Source organism: Chelonoidis abingdonii, chromosome 1 (genome assembly GCF_003597395.2).
Source record: "Chelonoidis abingdonii isolate Lonesome George chromosome 1, CheloAbing_2.0, whole genome shotgun sequence".
Taxonomy (NCBI): Eukaryota; Metazoa; Chordata; order Testudines; family Testudinidae; genus Chelonoidis; species Chelonoidis abingdonii.
The window spans coordinates 253,215,623-253,238,454 of NC_133769.1; the positions used below are offsets into that span (position 1 = coordinate 253,215,623).

Below are 22,832 nucleotides of genomic sequence, written 5' to 3' on the forward strand. Positions count from 1 at the left end.
ACTTCAACTACTTGATGAAGAAATCCATCCGCTATCACATCCAGAAAAATCTGACCCCTATTATTCTTGCAAGCACTCGTCCTCCAGTCTATATCCGGGAAGTTGAAGTCTCCCATAATCACACATTTCCCCTTTGTGTTTACTTCGTTAAAGACATTAAAGAGGTCTCTATCCATATCCAAATCAGATCCCAGCAGTCTGTAGCACACCCCAAGCACTATCTCAGGGGAAGCTCTAGTAGCTTTTTTACCCAGTGTGATTTTCACAGGAACAACAGGCTTCTCCACTGCCTCTAGATGCTCTCTCCTTTGACCCAGAGAGGGCGATCAGCACATCCTCAGGATTCCCTCTGGCAGTATCTGACTGTCAGAAGCTGGGAGTGAATGACAGGGGTTGGATCACTCGGTGATTGCAAGGTTCTGTTCATTCCCTTTAAAGCACCTGGCATTGGCCACTTCGGAAGACAGGATACTGGGCTAGACCATTGATCTGACCCAGAATGGCCCTTCTTATGTTCTCCCCATTCCCAGACAAGCCATCTCTGATATCCTCTGAGATCAATTCACAAACATGTTTTATCTGGTCTATATATCATTTATGGAGTGTTGGTCTCTGAGCACCACAATGGCAGGTCATTCCTCACATCTCTTAATCCCCCTTTCCTGCTCCTCTTCCACAGTTAGGCCAAACTCAGTACCTCTTCCTGTTCACTGACTGGGTACCTGAATGCCTTTTAATTCTGCCCTGTCTCTTCATGGACTGGTTGCCTCTTGCATCTCTCTGTCCCTCATGCCCATTCAGAGATGTTCTACCCTGGATATTTCTGGCTCTACCATCATAGACAGCCCTCAGTGATATCTTCCATTTCTCCCTTCATCTTGATCTGGTGTTTTCCCATCCTCATCACAGACAGGTCCATAATGTCGGAAAAAAATCCTTTCCTCTGTGCACTTTCTGCTATAGAAAATATTTACTTCTGTAGACACCAAAATCATGCTGAGTGGAGGTGGGCCTACTTCCAGAACACCAGATTCATTTTTTCTCAAATTCTTGGGGAAGTTCAGAACTGAATCTGGTACTCAGGTTTATCTCTGGAAGATAGATTTGGAAGTGAAACGCAGACACGGATCCAAAATTTGCTACTTGGATCTTTTTCTAATTTAGAGGCAAAAGCTGTTATAAAATATCGTCCGGTTGGTTTCCATCATTCTGTCCCTCTCCAGTCCCCTGTTCTATCTTCTTATCACCTCCTGTCTCCTAGTGTTGTTTTGTAAAGAGCCAGCAATGCCATGTTCTCACAGCTTTTAGCTGTTACTTAAAAAAGCCCACCAACAACAAAAACCTATTAATGTGCTGATTTTAGCAGGATGAAGTAAAGTAATAATTCCATAACCAGAAACATCTACATCGTCTTGTACAAGGTCTTCACAAGTACCCTGCCCATAAATTGCACGGAACTCAGTTTATCTCTCCCAGAAGAACAAGGGGCTGAATCAGCCCTGTTGAGAATTGAACCCATAGTTCCAGGAAGCCCAATGTGGAGATTTCTGTCTGATGCATATAAATTTCATAAATACAGGAAGTTTATGACCTTTTTAACAGTTCTTGTGTATCCAGCACAAATACCGATGTCAATAGCTCCTTATAAGGCTCCTGTATTTGCTGAACTGGGATGCTAGGGCCCAATTTTTTTATTAGCTATCTTTTTGACATTTAGACCTCAGGGCAGAACAGTCTTTATATACGTACATAATATTGTTTATATGATATCTTTATGTATTGTTGTTAATGAGGATTGTTACCATTGGATGTCTGATTATTTCATGTCCCTTGTACCCAGTAGGAAACCTAAAAACAAAATCAAGAGTGTAGAAACCATATCAGATTTCTCTAAATCCCAGCCCTATAGGGACAAAGGATGGCATACTTTCAGCCCCTTTATTTTTCTGGCTTTTGAATGGTTTTTCTCAGGGGCTCATGCTTTTAGGTTGCCTTCCTGCTTTAAATGGCCCCATAGTGCATTGTCTCTCTCTGGCTCACGTTCTTCTGAAGAAACCACGAAACTGTAAATAGGAATAAAACAAACTCTTCCGTTTCAAATGTTTACTTTTAGCTAATTAATTCAGAGCCAAATCCAGATCCAGGAGCCTACCAAATCTGCCCCAGGCTGTGGAGCTGCTCCAGGAAGGCTACATCAGCCTAATCGCTGTATCAGTCTGGGTCAGATATTTATTCTCATGATCCCTATAAATCCCTGGGTGGCAAGTAGGATGGGAAAGCCTACCTATATTTTTCTCCTACCTACCACCCCCATGCACTGCCACAGAGCCAGGACTCCATAACATGCAGATGAGGTACATCCAGTTCTGCTACATGAAGCAGGGAGCTAGATTTGCTCCCCCAAAACACACTATACATGTAAATGTGCCTTGGGAAATGACAGTGTTTCTTCCATCGTTTTTTAAAATATACATTACTCTGATGGGGTGAAAGTAAATCCCTAAGCTTCAGTCCTCCAAAGGGCATCAGGTGGATGGATCCCATGCCCACATGAAGCCCCATTGACTGCTGTGGCACTCTGCCTGTGCCAAGTTTATTGAAGAATCAGGTACTTAGTACTGACTAGATGTAACATGGTCAATTTGCTGCATGAAGATGATGTTAGATTTAAGTACAAACAAAACTTGACAGTGCTATAAATTAGCCAGTGAATGTTTGTCATAGAAAAAATGATGGGTCATAAATCGCACTGGAAACTATTTTAAAATATTTGGAACTAGAAAGTGGTTTAACAATTTCTGTCTGTTCTATTATTATTATTTTGGCAGAAATATATCTGTGCTGGAAACTTGTATACCAACGGCCAAATCTTCAGTCTTTACTGAGCTAGTACTCCTTTTTCAGTGCAGTCAGAATGTTGCCTAACTAAGATTGGAAAGACTTTGATCCTAAGTTATGGCCCAATGTCCTTGGAGAAGGCTAAGAGGTTTTACTTAAATTTGCCTTGGCTATAGCTTAAAATGTAACACAAGGGCTTAGGCTCATGAAAGAGAAAGCAAGAAAATACTTTTTGTTTATAGAATTTAAACAAATAATTGTGCTTGGGTTTTTAATTTGTGACTGAACTTGATTTTCATGAAAGAGGGTTAACATTCTAAGGTTTAAAATAACAAAAAAAATAACAAAAAAATCTTGACATTTACCACTCACAACGCTTAAATGTATTGAGGTATTTGCAATACTCCCTCTCTAAGTAATGGTACTGTTACACGTACTATGGTAATATACAGATAAATACAGTAATGTTCTATGACAATTAAGAAAAGCAAATTATTTGATATTTAAATGTGAAAACTCCTAAAAAGCCCGAGGATATCAATGTGGGGGGGAAAGATCTAAGAGTAAATAGTTCAATAGTTAGATGTGTTAAAGATGAGTCTGATAGCACTGCCTATTATTAATGGAGCTCAATGCTTTCCATTTCACTGGCTTATAACTGTCATTCATTAAGCTGAAATTTCATGCCAGGTTTCTCCCTCTGGCTGATTTGTGGGGTGAGGGGAAATTTCAGCCCAAATGATTTTCCCATTTCAGAAAATGAGGTTAGGATAAAATACATTGTTTTGACCATGCTGAAAATTTTGGTGACCTTTTATTTTAGAAGTTCTAATGCCCTCTGCTTTGGAGCAAGAAACTGAAATTTGGCATACGGTGGCCTTTGTGTCAGGGATGATGTGCCTTTTGCTGTTCCTGTGACAATCTTCCCAAACTGGACCAAGTTATAAACCTCAGAAAAAATCGTAGTTTGCACATGCTCAGTAGAGACTTGCTAGAGCTTTCCAGCTAAATTCCTCATGGATTCAGTCCACGCTGGGCATACTTGAGCATTGGGCTGAGCATAACTTTCCCTTCAATCGAAGCTGTAGGCTTCTGTGGCTGGGCCAGGGCTGGTTCCAGGCACCTGAACGTAGGAGCTGCTCTAGCTATAGGCAAACTGGGCAGCTGCCTAGGGTGGCTGATTTAGCTTGGCCACCCCTCTGTCACGCCAGCGGCATGGATGGGCCAAATTTGAATGGCTTGCAACCCCATTCTTCAGGCCAGAGTGCCACTCACTGAAATTTGGCCCAGCTGCCCTTCTATCCTGACAGAAAGGCAGCTTGCCCAAATCTGCTACCCTATGGTTACAAGGAAGACAGCAGCACACTGAATTTTTGCCAGGGGTGCAGGCTGTCTTGAGCAGCTTTTTCCTCAACTGAGAGCAGGAAAATTGTTAAAGTAACATTATTAAGATTGCAAAGTCAAGCACCGAAAAGTTAGGAAATGTCAGAATTAAGGTTGGCTGCACACCCTTAATCCAGCCCCCTTGTTCAGGTACCTTATGACATAGTCTTTCATTATATGATTACATACTGCTTTTTTCTACAGGACCCCTGCCTCTTTCAGTGCACAGGTTGGACCTACTCTATCTAGTAAAGGAGACTGTTGTTGGTGAGACCCCTGCCTCAATTGTTGCAGATGTTGGAAGGTGTGTAGTGAATGAGGCAGGGGACTGCAGGAGGAAAAAGAAGAGTGTCATAGTTAATTCTGCCACAAAGTTCCTATGTGACATTAGGCAAGTCACGTAAACCAAACTTTTCACAGCTAGTCATTAAGTGTGTGGTCTTTATTTTCTGGGTACTTAACTTCAGCACTCTCAGCAGGAAATGAAATCAGTGGGAGCTGTGCTTTGAACATATAAAGTGCTTTATAACACTAACTACTCTGAAAAATCAGGTCCTAGGTATCTGAAAGTGGGCACCCAAAGTTAGAGGATACTTCTGGCCTCAATGTCTCTGTGCCTCAGTTCCACATTTGTAAAATAGGGATAATACTCCCTCATCTTAGAGAGGTGTTGTAAAAATTAATGAATTAATGCAGGGGTAGGCAACCTATGGCACATATGCCGAAGGCAGCACATAAGCTGATTTTCAGTGGCACTCACACTGCCTGGGTCCTGGCCACTGGTCCAGGGGGCTCTGCATTTTAATTTAATTTTAAATTAAGCTTCTTAAACATTTAAAAAACCTTTTTGTACAACAATAGTTTAGTTATATGTTATAGACTTATAGAAAGAGACCTTCTAAAAACGTTAACATTTATTACTGGCCCGCAAAACCTTAAATTAGAGTGAATAAATGAAGACTTGGCATACCACTTCTGAAAGGTTGCTGACCCCTGAATTAATGTTTTGTAAAGCACTCAAATACAGTAAAAATGATTACCAGAGAAAAGTTCAGGAGTAAACTAATAATTTCTTCAGAGCAGGTTTGACTAGTGTGCAACAAAGGGGGCCACACACTGAACAGTGAGGAGAATATAAATATTAAAATAGTTGATCATCAATTGAGCAGACCCACCCTGTGCATAGAACAAGGCTATGATCATGTGGAAAAAATAAGATGTGAGCATGCGAATAAAGAATGTCTCATAGTGCCTAGGCACAAAAGGGCTGAATTAAGGTTGCACAGGCAATCTTAATTCTCACATTGCCTAACCTTAATAATGTTTTTTAAAACATTTATGAGTGTGTAATATATATCTATATTTCAGTTCCACACAGGGAAAGGTGATTTTAGTTAGAAAGATAAATTTTGTGTAAGTAGGGGTAAATACCCCATGATTGAAATCAACAAACAAAGATTCATATAGCTGAATTCTGATTAGAACTGTTACCTTTAGGCAGGAAATTTTCCAAAAAAAAAGAAAAAGAAAGGGGGCTTGTGCATCTAAATCAGGGGTGGGCAAACTATGGCCCATGGAGTCCTGTGCTCACCCACTCAGGGGCTGTGCAGGGATGTGGTGAGCTGCGCAGCGTGACATGGAGCCAGGGGCCCCTGTGCATGGGGCCCCTGTGTGTGCCACTGCCGCCCCGGAGCCACTTTAGGTAAGCGGATCCAGGCCAGAGCCTGAACCCCTTCTGCACCCCGCCCTCCAACTCCCTGCCCTAAGCCATCTGCCAGCACTCACACCCTCCTGTACCCTGACTCCCTGCCCTGAGCTTCCTGCTGCACCCCTGTGCACCCCAACGCCCTGCCTTAAGCTCCCACTGCACCCCCATGCACCCCAACTCCCTGCCCTGAGCCCCCTCCCATACCCTGCACTCCCTTTCGCACCCCAACACCCTGCCCTTGCCCTCCATACAATTTCCCCACCCGGATGTGGCCCTTGGCCGAAAAAGTTTGCCCACCCCTGATTTAAATACTTTAGGTGCTTCTGAAAATCTTCCCAGACACTAGAAGTATTATAAATAAATTCAAAATCAAAATTTGGGAAGCCAGCAAGGTGGGTATCTTATCTTCAGTATCCAATTTATCTTCTACTTCACTGATCCACTGTAAGAAGAGAAGCTTTAATGTAATTAAAATAAAGAAAGAAATGTTTTCCCCATCTTTATTCCAGTGATTTGGATGGAAACAAAAAACCAAGGCCTCGAAGCCCAAAGTAAGCAATTCTGCTAGTTAACACATGAATTTATTTCTGGAGGCCTGTGTGACATTTGATACATCAAGAAATACAAGAACCTCTTTATCTAAAAAGAAAATATCACCTCTTTTCTTTTCATCATAGCAAATAACCTTTAATGGCTACCTGATAGTAAAAATAACATCATTCATGCATGTGATGGATTTACTGAACATGTTAAAAAGTTTAGATATTTGCTTGAGAGGGTTGAAGTCATACATAGAAATTTGAAAATTATTCATAGAATTGTACTAGGTTTATGATCCTTGGGGAAACCCCCAAGCAGACATCTTACTAATCTTACAAAATTCATATCTATTCATCAGTTTTCATATGGAGGTACATACTGTCTTTAATTAATCCTCCCATGAGTGACTTGTACCATCCTTCTCTAGTTTCCAGAATTGTTAATATTTCTTAGGTTTCATTTGTGTGTTTTTAGCCTACTCATACTCTGTCTTTGAGTCAGACATTTTAACAGCTAGGGGTGATTGGCATGAATGGGTGTAACTTCACTGAAATCCAGGAAGCTGAAGTTTGTGGAGCTACACCCGTTTATACTAGCTGAGGAGCTGGTCCAAGAAGTCCAATTACTTTTCTAAAGACTCAAGCTTCTTATACAGGTATCGCAATAAAATGTAATTGTGGAAGTGGCTGTGGCATCAAAAAGTTAGCAATAGATATGTTTTCAGCTATTTCAACAGCTTCACATACAGTGGCTGATAAAGGTGAACAAAATAGAGACTGTGACATGAGAGAAATTTTCCTTCCACCTCATTTTGTGTCACAGGAGTAACTGCTAATGTATAGATCAGTGGTTCTCAAACTGTGGGTCGGGACCCCACACCAGATCATGACTGCATTTTAGGGTTGCCAGCTTTGGTTGGATGAATTACTGGAGGTTTCATCACATGACATTATCTTTAATTAAAGATTGATCTTTAATTCCTGGAGACGCCAGGACAATCCTGCAGGGTTGGCAACCCTACTCCACTTTAATGGGGTTGCCAGGGCTGCCATTAGACTTGCTGTGGCCCAGGGCTGAAGCCAAACCCAACGGCTTCAGTCCTGTGGGGCTCAGGTTACAGGTCCCCTGCCTGGGGCTGAAGTCCTTGGGCTTTGGTGTTGGTCCCCTCCCCACCCAGGATGGCGAGGCTCCGGCAGGCTCAGGCTTTAATTCCCCTCCTGAGTTGGATGGTAATTTTTGTTGTCAGAAGGGAGCAGTGGTGCAGTGAAGTTTGAGAACCCCTGGCTAGATGCAGCTCAGCATTGTTATTCTGCTTGTATTGAGGGGAGATATAGCAAAAAATACATTAATCTAGGGCAGGATCTCTCTTAGCATAGCTGCTGTCTCCTCATCCCACACTCCCCACCCCATGTCCCCTGATGTCACCTGGGGGGATGGGGCTGACAGTAAGGTCCTCTCTGCAAAGCAGCTACAATCACTGCACCCCCTGATCTCACCTCTGATGGGAAAGGGCAAATGTTAGAGGCCTTCTTAGTATGGTAGCTGCTTTATACCTTGAAGATATAGGGTACTTCTACACTACAGGATTATTCCGATTTTACATAAACAGGTTTTATAAAACAGATTGTATAAAGTCGAGTGCACGGTGCCACACAAAGCACAATAGTTTGGCGGTGTGCGTCGGTGTACCGAGGCTAGCATCGATTTCTGGAGCATTGCACTGTGGGTAGCTATCCCGTAGCTATCCCATAGTTCCCACAGTCTCCCCCACCCATTAGAAGTCTGGGTTGAGATCTCAGTGTATGATGGTGCAAAAACAGTGTCGCAGGTGATTCTGGGTAAATGTTGTCAATCATTCCTTCCTCCGTGAAAGCAATGGCAGACAATCATTTCATGCCCTTTTTCCCTGGATTGCCCTGCCAGACGCCATAGCATGGCAACCATGGAGCCCTTTTTGCCTTTTGTCACTGTCACCGTATGTGTACTGGATGCTGCTGACAGAGGCGGTACTGCAGTGTTACACAGCAGCATTCATTTGCCTTTGCAACGTAGCAGAGATGGTTGCTAGTCATTCTGTACCGTCTTCTGTGCCATTGTAAATTGGCGATGAGATCATGGTTATCAGTCGTTCTGTACCATCTGCTGCTGTCATGGTTGCTCCTGGCTGGCATTGCTGAGGTCAGCCGGGGGCTCAAAGACAAAAATGGGAATGACTTCCTGGGTCATTCCCTCCTTTATGTTTTATCTAAAAATAGAGTCAGTCCTGCCTAGAATATGGGGCAAGTGTACTACAGAGCCAGTGTACCAGAGAACCAGAGAGCACAGCCACTCCATGTCAGATCCCGCAGAAATGATGAACCGCATGCCATTCTAGGGGGTGCCCCTGCAACAACCCCACCTGTTGCTTCCCTTCTCCCCCAACCCTCCTGGGCTACCGTGGCAGTGTCCCCCCATTTGTGTGATGAAGTAAATAAAGAATGCAGGAATAAGAAACAGTGACTTGTTAGTGAGATAAAATGAAGAGGAGGCAGCCTCCAGCTGCTATGATAGTCCAGGCAGGACATTAAACGGTGGGAGGGAGAGGAGCCCAGCATCCCACTGCTAAGATAGTCCAGGCAGTACAGAATCTGTTCTTTAGACATGAAGGGGGGGGAGCTGATGGAGCTCAGCCCCCAGTTGCTATGATGAGGATGGTTACCAGCCGTTCTGTACCATCTGCCGGGAATAACTGGAGTCATTCCTATTTTCACCCAGATGCCCCTGGCCGACAGGGCCGGAGCTTGCATTTAGGTGGCTTAGGCAATCGCCTAGAGTGCCAGCATTATTAGGGGGCAGCATTTTGCCGGAGGGGGCGGCAGGTGGCTCCGGTGGAGCTGCTGCAGTCGTGCCTGCGGACGGTTGGCTGCTCGCACGGCTGTGGTGGACCTCCCGCAGGCACCATTGCGGCAGCTCCACTGGAGCCACGGGAGAAGCCAACCATCCGCAGAGGAGCCGGGGGACCAGCGCGCAGGGCGGCGAAATGGCCATGCGCCTAGGGCAGTCAAACCCCTAGTGCCAGTTCTGCCGACCGACCTCACCTGAGGCCATCCAGGAGCACTCACAGGATGACGACGAGGACGGCTATCAGTCCTTTTGTACTGTACTGTCTGCCACCGGGGAGGGGAGGAGAGAAGATGCTGCTGTTCAGTGCCACAGCACCGCGTCTACCAGCAGCATGCAGTAGACATAGGGAGACGTTGAAAAAACTCAAGAAACGATTTTTTCCCCCTTTCATGTGGGGGAGGGGGAGCAAATTAACGAGATTATCCTGAACCACCCCAGACAATGTGTTTGACCCTACAGGCATTGGGAGCTCAGCCAAGAATGCAAATACTTTTCGGAGACTGCGGGGACAGCTGGAGTCCTCGGTACCCCCTCCCTCCCTCCTTGAGCGGTCCATTTGATTCTTTGGCTTTTCGTTACGCTTGTCACACAGCACTGTGCTGGGGACTCTGTATCATAGCCTGGAGATTTTTTTCAAATGCTTTGGCATTTTGTCTTCTGTAATGGAGCTCAGATAGAACAGATTTCTCTCCCCATACAGCGATCAGATCCAGTATTTCCCGTACGGTCCATGCTGGAGCTCTTTTTGGATTTGGGACTGCATCACCACCGTGCTGATCAGAGCTCCATGCTGGGCAAACAGGAAATGCAATTCAAAAGTTCGCGGCGCTTTTTCCTGTCTACCTGGCCAGTGCATCCAAGTTCAGATTGCTGTCCAGAGCAGTCACAATGGTGCACTGTGGGATACCGCCTGGAGGCCAATACCATCGATTTGCGACTACACTAACCCTAATCCGATATGGCAATACCGATTTCAGCGCTACTCCTCTCGTCGGGGAGGAGTACAGAAACCGGTTTAAAGAGCCCTTTATATCGATATTAAGGGGCTTGTTGTGTGGACAGGTGCAGGGTTAAATTGGTTTAACGCTGCTAAATTCAGTTTAAACGCATAGTGTAGACCAGGCCAAAGGCTTATAAACCTCACCCAGCCCTGAAATGGCATAGGGGAGGTAGGCCAGTGTGAGAAGCCCCCTTAGTGCAGTGACTGTAACACTCCCACCACACAGTCCCTGACATAACCTCCAGGAATGGAGCTGAAGGTGAAGTCTTCTGGACGCATCAGCTATTGCTCACTATGGGAGGTTCTTTTAATCCAGGGATCAGCAACCTTTCAGAAGTGGTGTGCCAAGTCTTCATTTATTCACTCTAATTTAAGGTTTCGTGTGCCAGTAAGACATTTTAACGTTTTTAGAAGGTCTCTTTCGATAAATCTATAACATATAACTAAACTATTGTTGTATGTAAAGTAAATAAGGTTTTTAAAATGTTTAAGAAGCTTCATTTAAAATTAAATTAAAATGCAGAGTCCCCGGACTGGTGGCCAGGACCCAGGCAGTGTGAGTGCCACTGAAAATCAGCTCATGTGCCGCCTTCGGCACACATGCCATAGGTTGCCTACCCCTGTTTTAATCCCTTTACTGCTTGACATCCTATCCAGGATCTGTGTGAGAGGCAGAGGACAGAGCCCAGCTACTAGCATCTTAAATACTAATACTGTCTTTTTTTCTTTCCTTGGCAGGAGATAATCACAGCACCTACATAACAATAGGGGTTCTTGTTTTGTTAGTTATAATAGCCCTCTTGCTCATACTTTACCAGTTTTTCCGAATTGATATTGTCCTACTGTGTCAGGGGATATTTAAACCCAACAAAACCCAGGATGGTGAGTAAGAATTATGCAAAAGATAAGGGGGTTGGGAGGGAAATGGAAGAGGTAAATTGCTCTGAAATGGCTTAATTGCATAACTGTTTATTGCATCCCATGTACTTTGGGCCTGATTCTCCACTCTGTTACTCCTTGTGAAGTCATTGATATCCAGACAACATAAGAGTAAAGCAGTAACATTCTGATCTCGCAGTGTTGCATGCTCACTTTGCAGAAGTGTGAATGGCCAGCTAATTGGCAAGGCAGTGGAGAACCAGGCCCTTTATAAAATATGAAGGCTGTTTCCTAAAATTAGTATGGGGGAGTGTATTTTGATGTACAAATACTAACTTTGAGGTCAGTTTAGATAGACTCCCTAACCATCTGCAGTCCCTGTGTAAAGCCCTTTGTTCTCATGGGCTCTGTGTAAGTACTCTTAGTGTATTATGAAAAAAAGCATTTCAACCCAAAGAAAATCCTTGTTTAATACTCTAGAGGGACAATGCAAATATGATAAATAAGGCTAACAATATTAATTGTTGTAAGAGTGCCCAGAGAATAGAATGGGCACCTGTTAATAGAAGAACAGCTTTTATAAATCAAAGCAAAAATACATACATAAATAACAGACATGGAACTTTTTAAAAAGGTTCTTTGAGAAGGCACTTTTTATTTAACAGGTAATGTAAGTGAAGAACTTCAGGATATAGTCATTGCTGCTCTATGGCAAAGCATAATGACAATTTGTGCAAAACCAACCTGTTAATATGCACTGAGTTAATTCTGGCAAGTCTTCATTTGTTGCATGCACCTTCTTTTCTAGCTAACTTTATTTTACTTAAGGCAATTCGCTTTTCTTTTGCATGGCACCTTCCTTTATATCCCAAAGCACCATACAGAGTTCATTAACATTTACAGTCAAATACAGGTGGGAGACTTAAAAATGGAAAAAGAAAATGGAGGAAACAGAGTCCCTGTTTAGGAGGAAGTCAAAGGAGGAGAGACCAGTCCAGGAGAGGAAGTAGATGTCAGATTGAGGAGATGGCAACAAACCAAATATGGTTCAGATTAGAGGGGAGAAGGAGATGAAGGGAGAGATGTTTGAAGGAGATGAAGGGCATAATAGAGACAATGGAGAATTTGAAGTAGGCCTTGGATGTGATTGCGACGCCATATCTTGAGTGAACAGTACCTTCACACAGATACATGAGGTATCATGGGACCGAGGGGTAATTTCCACAAGCAGAAAGACTTCAAATGTGCTATCTGGTCCCATCATGTCAGGATGTTACTGCAGTGTTTCTCAAACTGGGGTTGCCACTTGTGTAGGGAAAGTCGCTGGTGGGCTGGGCTGGTTTGTTTACTGCCTCGTCCGCAGGTCTGACCGATTGCGGCTCCCACTGGCCACGAATTGCTGCTGCAGGCCAATGGGAGCTGCTGGAAGTGGCGGCCAGTAAGTTCCTTGGCCCGTGCCGCTTCCAGCAGCTCCCATTGGCCTGGAGCAGCGAACCGCAGCCAGTGGGAGCTGCAGTCGGCCGGACCCGCGGACGGGGCAGGTAAACAAACCAGCCCATCCCATCAGGGGCTTTCCCTATGCAAGCGGCGACCCTAGTTTGAAAAACACTGTGTTACTGGCTTATGATGCCACCGAAGGAACAAATGCTGAAAATTATATTGGATTCATGCTGACATGTATTGGTTTGTTTAATTCTTATTATATGACTAGCTTGGATTGTTGAATTTAGGAAGACAGTCTTTTGCACTGTAAATTTCCACACATGCTTCAGTGTTTGCAGGACTAGGGCCTAAATCATGACACTCATAATGGTAAAACAACAATGATATTGCTGTACATTTTTTTTAGTTTACAAACATCCATATGTTGATTTACAAGCTTCTGCTTTACAGAAAGGTCTAATTAAATCCATTTCAAAAGATTAATTTTTCTTTTCTAATTCTTGAAATAACTACTTTTCATCCACACTTACAGCAATGTGCTTTCCCCTTGTTTCAACTTGCAGATGGGAAGATATACGATGCATATGTTATCTATCCCAAAAATCGCACTAATGAAGCTAATTTTGTGGAATATTTTGTTCACCAGATTTTGCCAGATGTTCTAGAAAATAAACACGGATATAAACTATGTATTTATGGGCGAGACATGTTGCCTGGGGAAGGTAAGGATCAAAAGCTATTTTGCAGTGATTGACTTGTGGTTTGGGGGCAGTTTGTGATCCTAGCTATTAGCCCATGCTGGGGATAAGGAATCTCTTTATGCTCTTGTGCGGGTTACTCACATTGTGGGCAGCAGTGTGTGAGAGTAGCCTCTGTGGAGCTGCTACTCTCCCTCTGCACAGGTGGGTGAGGAGCACATGGGCAAAGCCAGAGGATGTGGCTTTTGCTGGCTAGTGTGCCAGGGACAGTAATCTGCAGATTAGAGGCACAAATTATTTACCATCTTTCTGAAGAAATAGGGAACCATGAATTAGATTTTGACTCCTTTAGGTGTATCTACATTGGAGCTAGAGGTATAATTCCAGTTTGGGCAGACATATTCATACTAGTTCTGATTGAGCTATCGTGCTAAAAATAGCAGTGTAGCCATGGCTGAACAGGTGGCAGGATGAGCTGCCTGGAGTGCATATCTGGGATCTCGGATGGGATTGTACTTGTGTTGGCTAACCTGTCCTGTGCTCATGCCACAACAGCTACACTTCTATTTTTAGCACTCTAGCTCAATCAAAGCTTGTGTGGGTTTGTCAACCAAACCAGAAATTATACTACCAGCGGTAGTGTAGACGTACTCAAAGGCGCAATCTGGTTCACGGTCTGCTTGTGGGACAGTGCCTCAGAAGCAGGACTTGTGGCAAAGCCACAGCTAAATCCAATGTGAGCAGCTTTTCAAGAAACAGAAAAGGGAAAAATCACAGACTAACAGTTTAGGATTCAATCCTGCTGCTCTTTCTCATAATTGTATGCACACTGATGTTTCCTGAAAGATAACTTGCATAATTGAGAATTATATCAGAAGTTCTCAAACTGATTCCCATGGAGAACTGGCTGGGTAGCAGGATTTGGCTATAAATCACTAATCAAATACTCATTGGCCATGTAATAAATGACTGATGTAATCACTAGTCTTTGGAAAACTTTGAGGTAAGACTCTAGTTGATTTCAGTCGCTTCCTCATTGGCACCTTCTATCACTGGAATACAGTTGCATAAGAAAAGTCAAATGCCATGACTAGATTTAAAAGAAGGATTGGATAATTGTTGGCGGTAATCATAGATAGATATGATTGATAAAATAAGGGCAATAAAATCTCATTCTATAAGGCATTTTCTGTAGGGATGGAGAAGAAATTATTTATCCAAATACAGTATACTTTTGCATAATTGGTCAAATGCATAGGGAGTGCCACAGAGTGTCTGGCCCCTTTTAAAAGGCTGTATGGAAAGATGAACTCCAAGAAGAGGCCAGAAAAAGAACAGAAATGGGAGGGGGGGAAAGAGTACACCTCTCCTGTGGTTGGAGAATATTATTTCCAGTTGACTGTTGGGAAGGAGACTGAGGACTGCATCCCAGAAAAGGTAACTGAATGGCTGAAGAACCAGGTGTGGAGAAGAAGGAGATGACAAAGGTCTGCTTTAAAGATGATGGATTGAGTTATCTCTAATGCTAATAAATAAACCATCAGTGGGATTATTTAGCAGAAAAAGGGTTTCTGTGCAGTAATTGAAGAGAACTTGAAGAGAAGTATAGTTGTGACTGGACCAATAAATAGGGCCATTTTTGGCCAGCTGAGGGCACACTTGAATGACCCCCGCTGATGATAGGGGAATATTGTCTTCCTGTGAAATGTCAAATATTGATCTCTGATAACAGCAGGATCCTGGACTTTGTGAATCAATGGTCAAATCTGGTTTGACAAATGCTATGTTCCAAAATGAAATTTCAGCTCTCAGATCTACAGTAGTTTAGCTGTGATTTTGTTAATAAAAACACTGCTATTGCATGTCTCCTTAGGATTTGCATATGTTTGCAGACTAGACAGCATGTTTCTTGCACTCATATGGATTTGTCTGTGTTCATTTTGTCAACCCAATTCTGATAATAGTCATAAAAACCCACACCATGTTCTTGAACTCTGTACACAACTTCTACTGAAATTACACACTGTGGCAAACTCAGGACAATTAGCTACCAGGAGAGGGGTAGTAATTGGTCCCGGAAGGCTTAGCCCTGGAGGAATAAGGTTCAGCTGGGACAGGGGTTAGCAGGGAACTAATTAGGTTCAGCTGGCCCCAGTTGCTGGAGACCTTTTTAAAACCTCCCTGGCAGGGAAGCAAGGGTGGGGGGGGAGCACGCACGCACGCACGCACGCACGCACGCACGCACGCACGCACGCACGCACGCACGCACGCAGAGTAGAGTAGAGTAGAGTAGAGTAGAGTAGAGTAGAGTAGAGTAGAGTAGAGTAGAGTAGAGTAGCTGCCAGCAAGTAGGGGCAGCTGAACTCTGAGACTCTTCTTGCAAGGCAGATTGCATCCTCCCCAGAAGTAGAGGAAACTAGAGCAAGGGGCTGGCTGAGAAAGGATCAGCCAGACCCTGTGAGATTGGGAAGGGGGTTTTTTCTTTTACTTTGCCCAAGCCTGTGTCTCCGAGGCTAATAAGGACTGAGCTAACAAAAGGAGAGGCAGGTACTTTGCCACAACACACAGATTAGGAGGAAAATATGGCTCTGTGTGTGTGTGTACTGGATCATTTACCAATTTTTTTTCCTTTCTTCATAAAACTGGATCATATTGTTCCATCTATTTTTAAAGAGAATTTTCCATAGATTGTGGAGAGTTGTGAATAGAAACAACTGGTATGATATGGATCACATATCCAATGCCGCAACATCCTTGTATCATTCCCAGAATCCCAGGAGTGAGTAGCAAAGGAGCGAGAGCCTATTAATCTGACTGTACCATACGTCTGCATTCCTGAGAAGAAATATGTGAGAAGCTGATTATGCAGTTCAGAGCTGTATATAGCCAGCCAGTTCTCCATGGGAATCAGTTTGAGAACTTCTGATATAATTCTCAATTATCCATTGGATTTTACCTTAGGTTTTCAAAACTATGTAAAGCACCAAAATTAGAAATGCCCTCTAAATAGTGGGCACCAGTAGTTAAGAATCCTCAGTGTACAAAGGTTTCAAAAAGAGAGCATTTGCAATAAACCCTTGATTACTGTATGCTTTTCAGCTTCTATTCATAATGAGAGACTAATTCAGATTAAAGTGAGACAGAGGTTATTTTCAATGAAAATATATATAGAGAGAGGAGTCTGTAAATGTCTCACAATCTTGTGATTTTTTTTTGCACATTATTAGATGCAGCCAATGCATTAGAAATCAGAATACAGAAGAGCAGGAGACTGATAATCATTCTAACGCCACAGCTAATTCAGTGTGAGGAATTTGGTTATGAACATCAGATTGCCTTATACAATGCCCTCATTCAGAACAACATAAAGGTGATCCTCCTTGAAATGGAGACAATTGGGAACTATGAGGGCTTGCAAGAATCCCTCAGGTACATCATCAAGCAGCAAGGTACCATAAAATGGAAAGAGAAGTACAAAGAATGCCCACATGCATCCAATTCTAAATTCTGGAAACTTGTGAGGTATCATATGCCACTGAGACACAAGCCTTTGCAACTCAACTATGCAGTGTAAATAGGTAGTTTTCTTAAATACTGTTACTTTGTCTGTTTGAATTGTCTGCTCCGGTTTGCTTTCTGTAAATATCAGGATATAGATCCTTCTTACTCTACATAAAATTTAAAAGAATGGCAACAAACTAAAATCCTCTTCCTTACTCCATCATTTTTGTGAAGTAATCATATTGTCTAACTGGTGGTCCCTCTAGTCTTCGTCCCCTAAATTCTTCTTCTTGTCTTATCATCTCACTATATCATATCTAATACTGGTTCTAATTCTGGGTTCTACTATCTTTGTGGTGCTACATTGACATGTATCTGATAGCAGGATCAGAGGGGGGAGGGATAGCTCAGTGCAGGGCCGGCGCTACCATTTAGGTGACCTAGGCAATGGCCTAGGGCGCCAGAATTTTTTGGGGAGCGCTATTTTGCTGGGGGGGTGGCACGCGGGTCCGGTGGAGCTGCCGCAGTCATTTTGGCGGACGGTGCGCTGGTCTAAAGGCTCCGGCGGACCTACCGCAGTCATGCCGGCGGCAGGTCCACCAGAGCCTGTAGACCAGCGGACCGTCCGCCGAAATGACTGCGGCAGCTCCACCGGAGCCTTTCCCGCAGCGGACCGTCCACCGGCTTGACTGCGGTAGGTCCACCGGACCCACGGGGGGCGGCGAAATGGCTGTCTGCCTATGGCATCAGAAACTCTGGCTCAGTGGTTTGAGCACTGGCCTACTAAACCTAGAGTTGTGAGGTCAATCCTTGAGGGGCCATTTAGGGATGTGGGGCAAAATCTGTCTGGGGATTTGTCCTGCTTTGAGCAGGGGGTTGGACTAGATGACCTCCTGAGGTCCCTTCCAACCCTGACATTCTATGATTCTAAGCTCTTCAGCTCAGGAACTGGGACTCTTCTGGTTTTGGGAGGCTCCTATAACATAATGAGATGTCATTATAAATAAAATTATAACAACATACTAGTAATAATTAAGAAATGCTTTAGATGCTGCTGCTTATGTATTTTTGGATGCCTGGAATAAAAAATTTGAAATGTGAATAATAATACATTCTTTATATAGGTAGTGAATTTATTATCTCTGTAATGTCAAAAAAAGAAATGAAAAAATCACTCCAGTGTACTTTCATTGCACTGTAAACATTTTCTTAAAATTAAAATTTTAAAGCTAAATTTACAGAAAGATGATTTTAATTAAAATTGCTACATATTCAAAATAATCTACAAAATTCATTGCGAATAGTTAAATATTGTGGCTGTGCTTGATATTGGATTCTGAAGTAAAATAGGATATTTTGTATGCTTGATTGTTTCAGGTATCTTTTTCTCTTAATTCATGAGAGTTTGCAAGAATAATTCCAGATTCTGGTCCAGTAAGATCTTGTAAAACTCAGAGAAGAATCTGTGGGTTTGCTTAATTGAAAATCAAGCAGTGACTTCTATCAGCTCTTGCAAGAAGATAGGGGCCTCTTATGTGTGTCTTTGCATGTGAACATGGGAAAGAACAAGCTATGCAGAAAATAAAGAGAGAAATTCTTACAAGCTATTGAAAAAGCATGTGTGTTATAAGGTTCCTCATAGAAGAGCCTGAAAGTCCAGATTTTTTTTTTCTGTATTGATCAGAAGGGTTTCCTTGTGTGAACAGATTTTCTTGAATGGTCAGAATGTTGCAAAGACAGCACACTTGTTTCTATCTATAAATAATAGTTTACTTGCTTTTTCAAGGAGAGAGAGTTGAAAATTCACCATGGGTTTTCAGGTTTTTTTGTTTTGTTTGTTTGTTTGACAAATTGTCTAAATTTTCAGCTATTTTGGTGAAATTTATTGGTGGAATATTTTTCCCCTGGCCAGCTATATTTGACAATATGTTTGACATTAATTTGTCTTAGCTGAAAATGTACAAATTCAGCCTGGTTGTAGATCAGATTTCCTCTGAGTTTGTGACTGTTTGATTGGATTCCTGGCAAATTTACCCTTCCCTTTACTTTAATATCTATTTCCAAATAGAGAATCCAGCCCTAGATATCTGTCATATATGTATCCCAAAGTATGTGTTTCATTAGAATATTCAGAAAGCTGTGTTGGAATAGAATAGAAACATTCAACTCTGAGAACTGATCAGTTTTTCTGTTTGTAATGAAGAGGAGTCAGATCACCCTCTAGTGGGTGAATGGAATTATTAAATAGAGGTCAGTGTTAGATTGCAGTCAGTTTAAAACACTTTTAATATAATTAAATACAGCAGCCCAGTTTCTCAGCTTGTGTAAACTGGAATGGTATATTGAAGTCAATGGAGCTACACTGATTTACATGTCCTGAGGATCTGAGAGAGCAGACAGGGCTTTTGAGGTACTTGGTCCACTAGTAAAGAATAAAATACCCCTTGCAAAAGAAAAGTTGTTTGCCTCCAAGGCGTGGAAGTTATACGGATATGATGCAACTAGTTGTGCCTTCTCATCTTTTGATACAATACATCTCACAGTGGTGTGCTCCACCTGAAGCAGCAACAGAAGGTAGAGATGGAGAAATGAGGAGTGACCCTGTTGAGGTCAATGGTAAAATTCCCATTCATTTCAAAGGAGCCAGAGTTTCACTGGGGATACCTGCTAACATGAACCGAGGTGGTTTCGTAACCTGCGTACAACTTACGCTGCGTATCCCTTACATGTATTTAATGTGTATAAACCCTTTGTTCAAACATGTTAAACACCTGAGGCCTGATTTACCATTGCAGTACTCCAGCTCTATACAGTTGTAACTCCACTGAGCCAGATTCACTGGTATGATTGCGATGCTTGCATTGCCGAGCGGCACAAAGCAGTCAGAGCATATCAATGGCTCTGGCCACTGATTTCACTTGAATTATGTCAGTAAAACTGCAGTAATGCAATGGTAAATCAGGCACATTTTCCGATGTGTATTTTTCTATATACCACATATTTGTCATGATGTAAAAACTATAAATTTGGTACCATAAAATTACAGCTTACTTTAATTCACATCACTGTGGACTCTGTTGTGCAGTAATTGACCATCATAGGAACTGTTTTCTATGCTGAAGGTAAGTGTAACAGGGGTAAATATCATTTGTCTGGTAATAGCATCTCTAATTCTCAGCCTTGGAAAAATTTTCATTTTGAAGATAATGTAGTCATCTGACCAGAGACTTTTTATAGCAGAGTTAATATAGAAAGGGAAGTATGTCCCTCATCCATTCATATGTTGAAAAAGTTAAACTCTTGTTATAGGCTCATTCAAACAAAATGTTACCAACCCGCATAATATTTGCTGGCTTTCTTAAAGCCTAGACCTTGGGGAATCATTTTCTTATGTGATAATCTCAGTATTTATTTATTAATTTTTAAAAAGTAAGTTTCTAGCCCATCTGGTTATGGAGAAAAGCTCAAAAAAGATGAATCTTAAAGGGTCAGAAAGCAGAAGGCAAATAAAAACACCCCATAATTTATTTGTTTAAAATCTCATGATTATTAAGCCACTGTCATGAGTTGGGGGCCTGGTTTTAGAACACCCGGGGCTGGCAATATTGCAACGGACCTTTAACATGAGTTAATGCCTACTTGAGAAATGACTGGATGCAGAGATGGGAGGATAGACTAATCGAATATCACAAGCTAAAGGCAAAGTACTGTTTTTTCCTGTGGTCATGAGTCTAAGCTGTGTTGCTATTTAAGACGGAAGTTGTTTTGCAACTAAGTTCTCATGTTCCAGCTTTAAAAGTTAGCCCTTCTGCTTAGACAGAAAGAATCTTGAATAGAAAAAAAAAGATTGTGTGAAAACTCATTTAAAGCAAATAACATTCACAGGACATTTAATCAGGTGACCATGGCTGTCTCAGTGTGTGGCACATTTTTCAATCATGTTGCAGTCCTGAAGTGTGGATATTTGCTTTTCTGTTATAAGGCAGTTATGTTCTCTGTGTACGCAGAACATTGGACTTGATTCTCCTCTGACACCAGTGTAAATGAGAACTCACTGTGAGATCAAAATCAGGACTATTAATACAGCCAAGGGTAAGATCTGTGATAAGCTGTGTGGGGTGTGACAAGCCATTACTGCTATGCATAAGAAGTAGGAGAGCCAGACTGAGGTTCTGGATGGCATCACAGACCCAGTCACGCTACTAACCACCTTGTACCTATTGTCGTGTGTTGTTCCTGATGGTACACCCATCCGTGCATAGATTCAGCATCAAGCACATGCTCCTGCTTTGACCCATTCTTCCCCCAACACAGTCCACCAGTGAACCAGCCTGTCACCACTGCTCAGCGTCTCCCGCAGACTAAGGATTTGTTTATAGGTAGAGTTAGAGCACAGCAAGCTGGGTTGTAAATCTACAGCACTCGAGCAGGCTGTGTAGTAACTGTCCCTGTGGACCCAGATACTGCACACTAAAAATTCTCTAGTGCGTGTTGAGCTACTCTAATTTGAAACAGCAGTATGCAAATCACGCTAGGGAGCTTTTAGTGCTCAGCAGCAAGGTCTACATGGGCAGTTAGTGTGTGGCACCTTGGAGCGCTGTAGATTTACACCCCAGGATGCCGTGTGCTAACTTGCTGTATGGACATGCTCTAAGCCAATCCTGGCCTACCATGTACCATAGCCTGGTAACCCACCAAGAACCTATATCTATGCCTTTCCTCAGCCCCCATGTACCTCTGTTTCTCAGGCCATGTCAATGCATCTGATCCCTTCTCTTTTACCAGTCCTTACCCACCATCCTAGCACCCTCATGTGTCTATTCCCTCCCCCCGGAACACAATCACCGTTGTAAACAGCTCTGTAACCCTGATCTCCATCCCAGCAGCCTACTCAGGGTCAATTGAACCAATCTAGCTCTGGCAGTCCTGCTCCTATATGGTAATGACCCAGTTGTAAATGCAAGGTCAGAGCAGGGTTGGGTGACCCCGTCCCAGCCCATCTTTCCAAGCAGGCCCCGCACTGTGGCACAGGGCTCCAAACATGCTGCAATTGCTGTCACCAGCAACAATAATAAGCAGTGGTTTGCAGAGAACATCCCTAATACACTCCCTTTCTGCCCACATTATAGATAGAGGATGTGGCTTTCCTCTCTACACAACATTAAGTCTACGACAAAACCACATAGGCACAGTTGTGTTCCAAATAAATGTTTTTAACACATATATACATTGTTGCTCCATACCATAAGCACTTAGTAGCTTCTGCAACAGAAGACAGGGAAGCCCACTACATAACTCCCCAACTATTTAAAGGGGTACTTCCCAGTTCCTCTACATTGCAGGTATTCTGCGTTGCACTACTATATTATGCAAGATGCAGCATGCCAGGAATATTCCATTGACTCATCTGGGCCTATACTGCAGTGTGCCACCAGACAGATGGAGACACCTCCACTGAATCCTTAGGATGCTGAAGGATCTCTCACTATTACTGGCCGAGTGGTTTAGTGGGCATGATGACAATGGGTTTCGGTTTCAGTCCGAGGGTTGATAATGGCATCATGAACCATGTTGTCTGGGCTATTGTCCACAGGTGCCAAATTTCAGCTTTCCCTGGAGGTGCTTCACCCGTGCTCCACCCTAGGCCCTACCCCTACTCTACCCAAGGCCCCACCCTTGCTCTGTCTCTTCCTGCCTCCCCCTTTCCTCCCCACCCCCCTTGCCTCCAGCCTGCCACCGAACAGCTAATTGGCGGTGGACAGTAGGCGCTGAGGGGGAAGAGGGAGGAGCTGATTGATGGAGCCCACTGAACAGCTGATTGGTGGGTGGCTGGTGGGTGCTGAGCACCCACTGTTTTTTTCCGTGGGTGCTCCAGCCCCAGAGCTCACATGGAGTTGGCACCCATGATATTGTCTCTCTCCTGGGAAGGAAACGTGAAGCAAGGGGAAAGAACCCATAC

The 22,832-nt window shown here is 43.2% G+C and overlaps 1 protein-coding gene across 2 annotated transcripts in view; it reads left to right on the forward strand.

Annotated features, from left to right (window-relative positions):
• Nucleotides 1-19,929, forward strand: part of IL1RL1 (interleukin 1 receptor like 1) — a 44,139-nt gene extending 24,210 nt beyond the window's left edge. Inside the window, exons 10-12 of one of the 2 annotated variants that reach the window (XM_032793951.2) lie at nt 11,091-11,234; nt 13,238-13,396; nt 16,600-19,929. In XM_032793951.2, coding sequence (XP_032649842.1) covers nt 11,091-11,234; nt 13,238-13,396; nt 16,600-16,946 — 650 coding nt within the window. In that variant the 3' untranslated portion in view covers nt 16,947-19,929. The remainder of the gene's footprint in view (nt 1-11,090; nt 11,235-13,237; nt 13,397-16,599) is intronic. The other variant, XM_032793954.2, reaches the window with a different exon arrangement.
• The last annotated feature ends 2,903 nt before the right edge of the window (nt 19,930-22,832 follow it).